The sequence below is a fragment of the Oncorhynchus tshawytscha genome, linkage group LG11 (genome assembly GCF_018296145.1).
Source record: "Oncorhynchus tshawytscha isolate Ot180627B linkage group LG11, Otsh_v2.0, whole genome shotgun sequence".
Lineage (NCBI taxonomy): Eukaryota > Metazoa > Chordata > Actinopteri > Salmoniformes > Salmonidae > Oncorhynchus > Oncorhynchus tshawytscha.
The window spans coordinates 5511427-5524013 of NC_056439.1; the positions used below are offsets into that span (position 1 = coordinate 5511427).

At 42.1% G+C, this 12587-nt stretch overlaps 3 protein-coding genes across 5 annotated transcripts in view; 1 reads left to right on the forward strand and 2 right to left on the reverse strand.

The window, feature by feature from the left end:
* LOC112232358 (zinc finger protein 473 homolog) overlaps positions 1 to 12587 on the forward strand; it is a 282634-nt gene that overhangs the window by 67712 nt on the left and 202335 nt on the right. The window lies entirely within an intron of this gene.
* The window catches only part of LOC112232352 (zinc finger protein 777-like), a 125735-nt gene that overhangs the window by 21888 nt on the left and 91260 nt on the right, over positions 1 to 12587 (reverse strand). The window lies entirely within an intron of this gene.
* LOC112232458 (zinc finger protein 500-like) lies at positions 2524 to 6565 on the reverse strand. 2 transcript variants are annotated; one of them, XM_042330528.1, is made up of 4 exons: positions 6074 to 6564; positions 5514 to 5644; positions 5139 to 5321; positions 2524 to 4544 (listed from the first exon to the last, which is right to left on the reverse strand). In XM_042330528.1, the coding sequence occupies exons 1-4, from the start codon at positions 6354 to 6356 to the stop codon at positions 4134 to 4136; spliced, it is 1008 nt and encodes a 335-aa protein (XP_042186462.1). In that variant the 5' UTR covers positions 6357 to 6564; the 3' UTR covers positions 2524 to 4133. The 2 variants fall into 2 exon arrangements, with proteins under 2 accessions (XP_042186462.1, XP_042186461.1); XM_042330527.1 differs by having other exon boundaries at positions 2524 to 5321; positions 6074 to 6565.

Below are 12587 nucleotides of genomic sequence, written 5' to 3' on the forward strand. Positions count from 1 at the left end.
GGTTAGAGCGTTGGACTAGTTAACTGTAAGGTTGCAAGATTGAATCCCAGAGCTGACAAGGTAAAAATCTGTCGTTCTGCCCCTGAACAAGGCAGTTAACCCACCGTTCCTAGGCCGTCACTGAAAATAAGAATGTGTTCTTAACCGACTTGCCTAGTTAAATAAAGGTGTAAAAATATATATATTTTTATTTTAAAAAATTAAATACAAAAATAGTTGTCTAAAATCGGCATCCAAAAATACAGATTTCCGATTGTTATGAAAACTTGAAATCGGGCCTAATTAATCGGCCATTTCGATTAATCGGTCGACCTCTAATGTAAATACCAACAAAATAACTTTTTGGTCAGAGTGGTGTTGTGTGTGTGTGTGTGTGTATCCTTTACTTAACTAGGCAATTCAGTTAAGAACAAATTCTTATGTACAATGACGGCCTAACCCGGCTAAACCTGGAAGACATTGGGCCAATTATGCACCGCCCTATGGGACTCCCAATCACGGCTGATTGTGATACAGCCTGGATTCGAACCAGGGACTGTAGAGACACCTCTTGCACTGAGATGCAGTGCCTTAGACCGCTGGGTCCATGTGTGTGTTAACTATTTAATTCTACTAGAATGCTTAAAAAATATTGGTTATAGGTATTGTTTTTTTGGGCACGGAAAATATTGGATATCGGCCCAAAATGTCATATCGGGACACCCCTAATATTAGTGTTTTATTTTTCATTAATGTTGAAAAAAAAGTGATTTTTTTGTCCACTTTGACATTGTGCATGTTGTATCTCTATCACTGATCCATCCACGACTATAGCAACACATCAACAATACATAGGCCAATATCCAGGTATATCCCTCTTATTACAAATGAGACTCATTATAAATGGGAGTTGAGTGGCACAGAATGAACGTGCAATTTAGCTGACAAATGCATGTCGTAAGGGATAATAATATTGGCTCCTGGCTGTCAGTCAGGTGGTAAGGGTAGGCAACAACATATCTGCCACACTGATCCTCTACAAACTTTCATGGTCTAAACACACCAAGAAAGTTGTGAAGAGGGCACGACAACACCTTTTCCCCCTCAGGAGACTAAAAAGATTTGGCATGTGTCCCCAGATCCTCAAAAGGTTCTACAGCTGCACCATCAAGAGCATCCTGACCGGTTGCATCACCGCCTGGTATGGCAACTGCTCAGCATCAGACCGTAAGGTACTACAGAGGGAAGTGCGTACAGCCCAGTACAACACTGGGCCAAGCTTCCTGCCATCCAGGACATATATACCAGGCGGTGTCAGAGGAAGGCCCAAAAAAATGGTCAAATACTCCAGTTATCCAAGTCATAGACTGTTCTCTCTGCCACCGTACAGCAAGCGGTACAGGAGCGCCAAGTCTAGGTCCAAAAGGCTCCTTAACAGCTTCTACCCTCAAGCCATAAGACTGCTGAACAATTCATCAAATGGCCACCTGGAGTATTTGCATTGACGACCCCCCCCCCCTTTGTTTTTACACTGCTGCTACTCGCTGTTTATTATCTATGCATAGTCACTTGACCCCTACCTACATGTACAAAGTACAAATCTCTCACTTTGACAGTTGGGGCTGCTATCCTTTCACCCTCCTCAATGGCTGTTAGCTAGCTACCCACAAATACATTTGGAGTTTGTTTTTTTACAATGACAAATACTTAAAGACAGATAGCTAATATGAAGTTTGGTAGCTGGTGATATTTAATTCAGCTAGCTAACTATACAGTATGTAAAGTTGGCTAGGTAGATAGCTAGCTACGTTAGCAGCTCATTTCAGTTAGCCTACACTGTAGCTGGCTAGCTAAAAATACATCTTTATTTTTTACCTTTTCGAAATGCCTTTACTTGAATAGATTCCCCTAGCAATGTGGACGATTGGAAACGGGGCAGCAAAGTTTGTTTGTCACCAGGGCGGTTTAGAGCATATTACTATTTACCTGTGAATAAATGTATGAAATGGAGAATGGATTAAACTATTTAAATCGAACGTGCTGCTTGCTATATGCTGCTTGCACACCCACAAGCGTTTGCTGCTATTCGTCTTTATTCCAGCGGGGGGATCCCTGTGGATCCTGCTTTTTTGTTACACATCCATGGGCTTATCAACACTAAAGAACCATTTTATCATCAATAAAACATTCCTTTCTGAAAAACAAATGTCAACCCTAGCTATTCTCTCATGGAATTTGAAACCGATACATTTTCCTATCAAACGGTCTCGCCGTCTTGATATTCTAGCAAGAAACCATATTGATATAGCAACGCTCCCAGAAACACACCTGCTCTATAAGGACTCACATAGAATGCAGAACCATTTGTACCAACTTGTCTGCTTTTTCATCAGCCCCAAACAAATCTAAAGGTGTAATCATAATAATACATAAACTCAAAATCACCATCTTGGGTAAAGACCCAGACTTAAGAAGGCAGAATCACTTTCCATAAATGTATCCATAATGGAAAGAAACAATTTATTAATGTGTACACTTCCCCAAAAAAAAAATATTAATGCATATGCTACAAATTCATAAGATCTAACGTTTTTTTGATTGCCTGAACAGTATATTGTTAGATATAACTGAATTCCATCTGGTTATCCTACATTCTGTGATCAATTTGAAATGGAACCAAATGAATTAATAATGATCAATACAAATTCACTGATTCTGACCACCGATTCTGTGGGATGGACATCATTTTTTAAAGAAAACCTTTGATGCAGCTGCATTTGCATCTGGGTTGAATAAATCACAATGAAGAAAAAAAACATCCGAATTGGAAATGTTAACTGCATTAGAGCGTTCTCAACAAACTATTTTCAGACCATGTAGCGATTACCATTTCCAAAGTCAAGACAGAACTTCATTTAATGATAAAAGTGGGTTTGTTAAAAATCGTTTATCCTCGAATAACCTCCGACTATTAGAGCCTTCAGAAAGTATTCACACCCCTTGACTTATTACACATTTTGTTGTTACAGCCTGAATTTAAAATGTATTAAATTTAGATTTTGTTTCACTGGCCTACACACAATACCCAATAATGTCAAAATGGAATTATGTTATTTGACATTTTTACTACTTAATTAAACATGAAACGCGGAAATGTCTTGGGTCAATAAGTATTTTGTTATGGCAATCCTAAATAACTTCAGGAGTACAAATGGGCTTAACAAGTCACATAATAAGTTGCATGAACTCACTCTGTGTGCAATAACGGTGTTTCACATGATTTTTGAATGACTACCCCATCTCTGTACCCCACACATACAATTATCTGTAAGGTCTCTCAGTCGAACAGTGAATTTCAAGCACAGATTCACTGGGCATTCCCAGAACATATGTATATAGATCCCGACTGATCCAAGAGGGCAAGCGTTTACAAAGATTATCGCCAGAGAGTTTCATCTGGAAGCGGCGATATGGTGTAGAAAAACATTTGTGAATACATTTTAAATTAATCAACTGGTGAGATGTTTTATGAGAAAACATTGTTCCATATCACCTTCCAGTTCAACTGTTCTCCAAAACCTATTAGTTCTCTGTTCCAGATGGAAGTGACCGCAGGTAAACACTTGTCGTTCGAATTAAGTTTGGAGTAGAAAGTGGAGACCAGGCCAACAGATTTGGGAGTATTCAAAAGAGTCTAAACTAGGGGATGGGTGGCAATAAGGGAATCCCAGGATACTCCGTATTCTTTGAAAGCCAAGCGGAGCATGGGGGGGGAGAAGTCCCTGGGAGATTATATGATTCTTTGAAGTCTTGAAAAGTATGAAGACCTGAATTGTCAAAGATGTCACTGAGGATGAAAATATTTCTACAAGACAATTGATGAAAAACAAAGTGTTTTGAGCCCTGGCTCTGAAAAGGGAATGATATCATGAGATGTCTGTTGGCCTGTCTCCACACTTTAACTGCATTATCAATTATTGGACCCATTCGGAGATGTATAGATTTTTGCATATAGCCAGAGAATAAGAGGGATTGTAGCCTAATGGGTTTCATTAATCTATGGGTATTTTCTGTTGAAAACAATTCCCATTTGTCTTTAATGCAGGGTTTGATCTAAAATGTCAAACTATCAAGTGGAATGGTTACTTTCTACGTTACAGAGTGGAATGGTTTTTCTGCTGGTGTATCCTGAGGTAGCAGCTCTCCGAGAACCTCTTTCCGCAGTGCGTACAGGTGAATGACCTTTCTTCCGTGTGGGCCTTCAGGTGCATCTTCAGCTGGTGCTGGCGGGAAAACCTCTTCTCACACTGGGGGCAGCTGTAGGGTTTCTCCCCTGTGTGGACCCTCTGGTGCCTCTTCAGGTTGCAAGCCTGGGCGAAGCGCATGTGACACTGGGTACAGCTGAAGGGTTTCACCCCTGTGTGGATTCTCTGATGGATCTCCACCTTCTGGGAGCAGCTGAAGCCTTTGTTACAGAACATGCAGAGGAACGGTTTGTCTTTATTTTTGCCCGATGTGGCTCCCCCTCCCTGCGTCTTGGCACTTTGGTCTTTTGAGTTCAATACCTGATCGAAAAGGATGGAGCCATGTGAATCGAAAGGTCCCAATGACGTGGACACTGGGTCACGATCCCTGAACACGTGTAAAGGGGAGTGAGTGTCGACATTTAGATTTGTCTCTAAGCTTCCCCTGCAATCTAAGAAATCTCTGCCATGTGACTGTCCATCTCCTAGTTGACTATCTGCATTCCATGTAGGAGGAGTATCGCCCTCCACTTTCACAGTCACCTCATCTACCACTATAACCTCCCCTTTCTTATCTAGGCACCCTTCAGAGTATACACTACTACTGTACCGGTTCCAGTCCCCTCTAAACAGATCAGTCTGTGTCTCTAAACCCAAGGATATGTGGCCAGGGTCCATCTCTGTAGCGTAAGAACAAGACAGATCATCAATGCCAGTGTAGAACGCATCACCATCTCCATGGGAATTAACCGTCCTCTGGCTCTGGTGAAATACTGGTAAGTACTCTGAGCCGGGAGCCAGTGGCCCCAACCCCAGTCTCTCTGGGTCTGATCTGTGGTCAGATCCTGTGTGTAAGAGCCTCTGTGTTACAGTTAAAGTCTCGGACTTGAGGACGTCGTTCAGCATTCCACTGACCTCCGTGATGCTGCGTCCGGTCCTGGCCTGGGGCGCAGCGTAAGCGGCAAGGTCCTCTGTGACTACAGGGTGGGCCACTCCAGCCCCTGCTCCAGACTGGATGTCTCTGCTGTGCTGTGGGTCCTCCTCTCCTTCATTCCTCTCCTGCTTGACCCCAGGACCTGCAGCATCTGCATTTGCAGACTGATAAGCAGAGAGGAGGTTATTACCGGTACTTGAGTTGAATTGGATAACAATATTGTAGAGAATTCTCACAAGCTCCCCTATGGCAGATCAATAAGGATGTACATGTAAGCAAATTAATAGCTGGGGGAGCCTTTCTGAAATAAACATGTCACATACTGTAATTTTTTTATATTACACTATGACACTAACCTCTATCAGGATAACATGCTGGGTTGAGGTTCCACTCCTCTCATCTATAGCTATGGGTTGGTCATCTCTCCACACGTTGTGTCCCGCTGGCTTCACAAAGCTCCTGTGGCCTCCAGTGAGATGTCCTTCACCTAAGAAAGTGATTGGGGCAAAAGGGGTGGTAAAGTCAGGTACTTTCAATGCTCAACACTATATTGTACACTCTTGACACTGTCTACAATTGGCAAAGTAAAATGTATCACAACTTCTTGATATACTATTTATTGATTGATTGATGTTCCATGCATCACATTCTTTTTTTTATTGAGTATGATAATAGGACATTAAGTAAATCAAGAATCTGGTTAGAATATTGTGTCTTTGTGCAAGAATAATTGGTTCTTAATTTACCTGCCTGGTAAAATAAAGGTCAAATAAATATAACACCTAATTAATGAGGTAAAGTATTGTATTCTATCTAAAAAACTGACCAAGACTCAACTCTGGATAACACATCTGAACACATGCGCAACGTGAACGGGGCGACAGGCCCCGCAGTCTCTGCCTTCTGCTAAATGTACCTCTTGCCATTCCTCTGTATCGGTCGAGGATCTTGACACTATTGGGACGACTGGCGACGACGTGCTGTCGCAAAGTTCTCTCTGCGCGCTCCCGTGCCACCTTCAATTCCAGTAGTTGTAGTTTCCTCCGCAATCCCCTGTTGTCTTTCTGGCTTTGAGTCATTTCTAAACGAAACACTGCATAGTCGTCGTCTACGAGTTTACAGATCTCTGCCACTGCTGAATTCGCTAGCACCTCCATAATGGAGGCTATTTGATTGTGAAAAACCATACAGTTAGCCATTGTTAGCTAACTATACCTAGATAACATCTATCAACCAAGTCCCGTCTCCAATTCGTATGTGATGCTGTTAAGTTAATTAGTCATATTTAGAGTTACATCGTGTTAATAAACGTATAAATAACAGCAATAGAAAAAGCTAACGTAGAAATTGTTTTTGGTCATTGCTAACTTCCGTTTACACTGAAGAGAAATGACGTTTTTGGCGTCATAGGTCATAGGGTGTGGCTAAATGAAAAGGAAACGGGTAATGCTACATCAAACCAACGAGTCATGATTTGTCGTTGCTATCTGGAATCCCTGGGACGTCGGCAACCCTTCCCTTACCCATTTTAATTTTCAACTTCAATGGGGAAGGGACGTTCCAAAGAGTCTAGATAGCAATGACCATTCATGTTCATTTTCTTGGAAGCTCAGCCTTGTTAAGAAAAAATACCGTAAATTATCTAAAAAAGAATGTCTCGCTCTATCCCATCGGTGGCAAGGAAAAAAACCTATAGGTTAAGGAAGCCAAAGAAACGAAGACCGATTTTAATTTTAAATAATAAACAAGCAAATAAAAGTAAACATATCAAACGGACAGCACCATTTAACAGATTTTATCACCGTAGTAAAGGAACAGGTACCACTGTTTAAAGGGTGTTATAAAAAGAGGGGGACATATTTCTTATGAATAGAACATAAGCAAAACCAAATTCGGAGAAATGTTGTGTTACACTTCAATTACAGTGTTTTGGCCATGCCAACACACCAAACAACAGATCTGTGTATCATGTGAGAACGTAAGCGTACCTTGAGCCCTATACTAGATGGTTTGAGGAGTTAGCGAGATAACTGGTCAACTCTTGAGTTCCATTCGGGATAACAGGTACAACGAAAGTGGCTCACCTTTTAGCCATGTACATTTCTATGCAACGACTCCTTCAGAATTAACCTGTTCCCGGGCAGGCTAACTCAGGGCTAACTCCATTTGTGATGAATGAGCTGCGAATTGAGCACCAATTAACTTTTATTTCCTACCTCTCACAAAGATTGCGTCAGCATCCCCTTCATTTGAGGAATATGACAGATTAAATATTTTATTAATTAAAAAATGTTATGTTATAATACCAATCATATTACACATATAGTAATGACAATGTATTTGAAACTTCACGCACAGTAAAACTTGTGTTTGATTTAATACAATTATTTGTATTGATAGAAGTGAAAAGGTCGCAGTTGTAAATGAGAACTTGTTCTCAACTGGCCTACTGGTTCAATAAAGGTGAAATATACATGTTTTTTAAATGAACGATTAAGTAATAAAATAAAGACGGAACATCAACAAGCCTATTTCGCACCGTGGCCTGCTGAATTTGCAAGATAACTTTTCTTTCATTTTGATTTAGGCACACATGAAAATGTGCGACATGCACGCGCAGTTGCAAGTCTGCTAGAGTCAGCCGCAGGCGGACGAACAATATCAACTGTCATAGTATGGATGAAGCCTGAGCTGAAGTGTGAAGCTAACTGAAGCAGGCTAGCTTTAGAAAACCTTGAGTAGATCTAGCTTCAATCATAGTATACCCCTCCGATGCACAACTGAGGGACTTAGTAATACAAAAAAAACTCTTGCCCCCAATACACTTCACATGATAACTATAATAAGGTTCCCAGATATCCACTGTGTATATCTCAAGCCACACTGCTACGATTTCTCCCCGTTTTGGACACAGTCTGATAAGGATAGTCAGGAAGAAGCTCTTTTAACATAGTTTGCACTTGAAGGGCCTTTCCTTGGTGTGAACGCCTCTTCACATACTTCGCCTCAGTGAAGGATTCCCACGTGCACGGTTTGTCGACGTCAATCCCAATAATTGGCCTCCCACGTTGTGAGGTGATAGAAGCAGGAGCCAGTCTTTGAGCTTCCTCATTGAACTCAAGCCATTGTTATTGGGATTGTGTGATGGAAATTTGTCTTCTGCTTTTATCCAACACCTGATACACACACACACACACACACACACACACACACACACACACACACACATACATACATACACATTAAGTTGTAGAGGCTGGAGCAGAGAGCAGCCGCAGTGCACCATCCAATGAGCAGTTTAGGGGGTTAAGTTCCTTGCTCAAGGGAACATCAGTGGTAGGTGGCACCTGAGATGTTGATGCCGGCAACCGGACTCCCCGCCAGATGTGTTCTGTGTGGCTCGGTCCTGGTTCTGACTCTGGAAGGAAGAGTGATGGCTTCTGATCCATGTTCGTGATCCGGGGAAAGTCTTTGTGACCAGCCATCTCAGAGGTCCACTCTCTCCCACCAGTAACACTGGATATCAGCAGCTCTTCATGGACTGCAGACTGCAAACAAAGATTGTGCAGAAAAGTATAAAGGTTTATTACATTTGCGCTTTAGTAATTTAGCAGACGCTTTGATACAGAAGCGACTAGGGTTAAGTGTCTTGCTCATGGGCACATCAACAGGTTTTTCCCACCTAGTCAGCTCGGGTATTCAAACCAGCGATCTTTTGGTTACTGGCCCAACTCTCTTAACTGCTAGGCTACCCAAACAAACTATTTGCTGTACACACAGAAACATTACATAATATTATAAAATGTTAATCACAGTCAAGCCCATCTCTAACACTGTGATTCATGTACCTAACAATATGGAGCCATTGGAGTTTATTTTTATTTTTAAATGGCCATAAGTGTTTTCAAGAATTATTACATACAAACATGTTTTGTACATTTCATTTAGGCCTTACAATATAACAAAAACAAGATGCAAAAAAATCAGGCAATGTTGTAGAATAACTATGGTTATTTAATCATGTAATCAGTGATTACTTTGTAAATCGGGAGGTGCCGGAACAAAAAATATGCACGAGAGGTGGGTGACCTGGTGAGCTCTGAGTTACCGGAACGCATTAAACGCTAACTGGGGTAAGTATGTGATGCTGTGCAGTTAAATTAGTCATATTTTGAGTTCCAGGGTGTTCATAAATAACAACGCTAATGTGGAAATTGTTCTTGGTCACTTTTCAATGAAAAACGTACTCGCGCTGTTCTTTTAAATAAGATACTGCATATAACATTACACATCAAATTATGTGTTATCACTGTCTTTAAAGCTGAGAGCACACTCGTTTAGAAAGAAAAGTGTGTTAGCAACACTCATAAAAATAGGTATTCACAATCCAATTTCAAATAGCAAGTTAACAAAGGGTTAATGAGAGGTATGTGGTTAATTACCCTCTTACCCTAAGACACTTAACATGCCACACTGCTACGTTTTCTCCCCGTTGTGGACACTCCTATGTCTGATCAGGTTAGTCAGGAAGGAGAATCTCTTGTAACATAATTTGCACTTTAAGGGCCTCTCCTTGGTGGGAACGGCCTGGTGCCTCTTCACATAGTTCGCATGAGCGAATCGCTTCTCACAGGTGGGGCAGGCGTACGGCATGTCGGCGTCCGTTCTAATGCTCGGTCTCACACGCTCTGACCCAATGGCACCAGAGGTAGAAACAGGAGCCACCGCCCACTGGTGGTTAGTTTTGAGCTCCCTCCTTGACTTCTAGTCATTGTTTGGGTGTTGTTGGGATTGTGTGCTGTGTTATAGGCTAGGTACCTCTTGTGACGAACGCCCATCCTGACCCTGTCTGTATTTGTGGCGTAACCATGAGGTAACTGAGGAAGGCTAGACCCAGGTCCAGGCTTTCTATGAACCCAGTCACCAGGCATTAGGCAGGATCCTGAAGGAGAAGACAGACTTCCTATTAGACTCCCACCAGGGGGGTCTCCCACAACTCTATGTGAAGGCTGAAGCCCAGGGTGACCTGTTCTGTTCATCATGGATACTGTGGTGTTTGTATCATAAGAACAGGAGGGTCTATCTCTATCAGCTCCAGGCCCTGCTTCATCCCTGCACTGAAACTGTAAAGAGAAGGGTCTGGGCTGCAGACTGGATCCCTGACAGGAGCCTCTGTCTCTCTGATGACCACCAGGACTGAGGTTGTTCAGTCCACCTGTCCACTGGTTGTGTTCTGTGTAGTGGTTGTTGTGGAGTCTCTGTCCCTCACGATTGGGCCCTGGTTCCGACTTGGGAAGGAAGAGAAACGGCTCCTGACCCAGGGTCCAGTCTGGGACCAGGATTTGTGATCAGCAGCTTCAGAAGTCCAGTCTCTCCCGCCAGCAACACCGGATATCAGCCGGTCTTCATGGACTGCAGACTGGAAATAAAGATGATACTTTTCTGTACAAAGGTTTATTTAAGAAACTCTTTGCTGTACACACAGAAACATGACACTATATTATAAAATGTTAACCACAGTCGAGCCAAACTATAACACTGTGATTCAAGTACCTAACAATATGGAGCCATTGGAAATTATTATAAAAAAATAAAATGCACCATACAGTGAATCTGGAAAGTATTCAGACCCCTTAACTTTTTCCACAGTTATGTTACAGCCTTATACTAAAATTGATTACGTTTTTTTTCTTACACAGCAATCTACATACAGTACCCCATAAAGACACAGCAAAAACATTTGTTTTATTTTTTAAATAAAAAAACATAACTGAAATATCACATTTACATAAGCATTCAGACTAGTACTTTGTTGAAGCACCTTTGGCAGCGATTACAGCCTTGAGTTTTCTTGGGTATGATGCTACAAGCTTGGCACACCTGTATTTGGGGAGTTTCTCCCATTGTTCTCTGCAGATCCTCTCACGCTCTGTCATATTGGATGGGGAGCGTCCCTGCACAGCCATTTTCAGGTCTCTCCAAAGATGTTCGATCAGGTTCAAATACGGGCTCTGGCTGGGCCACTCAACGACATTGAGACTTGTCCCGAAGCGACTCGTGCATGGTCTTGGCTGTGTGCTTAGGATCGTTGTCCTGTTGGAAGGTGAACCTTCGCCCCAGTCTGAGGTCCTGAGCACTCTGGAGCAGGTTTTCATCAAGGATCTCTCTGTACTTTGCTCCATTCATCTTTCCCTCGATCCTGACTAGTCTCCCACTCCATGCCACTGAAAAACATCCCCACAGCATGATGCTGCCACCACCATGCTTCGCCATAGGGATGGTGCCAGATTTCCTCCAGACGTGACACTTGGCATTCAGGCCAAAGAGTTCAATCTGGTTTCATCAGGCCAGAGAATCTTGTTTCTCATGGTCTGAGAGTCCTTTAGGTGCCTTTTGGCAAACTCCAAGCGGGCTGTCATGTGCCTTTTACTGAGGACTGGCTTCTGTCTGGCCACTACCATAACGGCCTGATTGGTGGAGTGCTGCAGAGATGGCTGTCCTTCTGGAAGGTTCTCCCATCTCCACAGAGGATCTCTGGAGCTCTGTCAGAGTGACCATTGGGTTCTTGGTCACCTCCCTGACCACAGCTCTTCTCCCCTGATTGCTCAGTTTGGCCGGGTGGCCAGCTCTAGGAAGTCTTGGTGGTTCCAAACTCCTTCCATTTAAAAATTATCGAGGCCACTGTGTTCTTGGTTACCTTCAATGCTGCAGATATTTTTTGGTACCCTTCCCCAGATCTGTGCCTTGACACAATTCTGTCTCGGAGCTCTACGGACAATTCCTTCGACCTCATAGCTTGAATCTTGCGCTGACATGCACTGTCAATTGTGGGACCTTATATAGACAGGTGTGTGCCTTTCCAAATCATGTCCAATCAATTGAATTTACCACAGGTGGAAGTTGTAGAAACATCAAGGATGATCAATGGAAACAGGATGCACCTGACCTCGATTTCGAGTCTAAGAGCAAATGGTCTGAATACTTATGTAAATAAGGTAATTCTGTTTTGAATATTTTTTTATAAATGTGCAAAAATTACTAAAAACCTGTTTTCGCTTTGTCATTATGGGGTATTGTGTGTAGATTGATAAGGGAAAAAAACAACTTCATTCATTTTAAAATAAGGCTTTAACTTAAAAGGTGGAAAAAGTAAAGTGGTCTGAATACTTTCTGAATGCACTGTATGATGTTTTGGTTCGACTGAGATGAGGGAAACTCAATCACAGAATTTTTTAAATTTTTTTATTTTTTACAAATCAGTCACACAGTCAATTTAGTCTTTAATTTGAGCAAAACTGTCATGCACTCTCACACGGGACTTTGACACATCTTCACTACTACATAAATAATTTATTAGAATACTTTGGAAAAGGTTCAACACTACACACATCTTCACTACTTCATGTCAAGTAAACATGAAATAAGGCACT

What these genes read in the sequence shown, in the direction of transcription:
- LOC112232458 (XM_042330527.1), bottom strand. Translation starts at nt 6,356, where the DNA reads ATGGCTAACTGTATGGTTTTTCACAATCAAATAGCCTCCATTATGGAG. An exon ending in ATACAGAGGAATGGCAAGAG is followed by an intron (nt 5,645 to 6,073) that starts GTACATTTAGCA and finishes TCACTTTCTTAG; the next exon opens with GTGAAGGACATCTCACTGGA. An exon ending in AGCATGTTATCCTGATAGAG is followed by an intron (nt 5,322 to 5,513) that starts GTTAGTGTCATA and finishes TCTGCTTATCAG; the next exon opens with TCTGCAAATGCAGATGCTGC.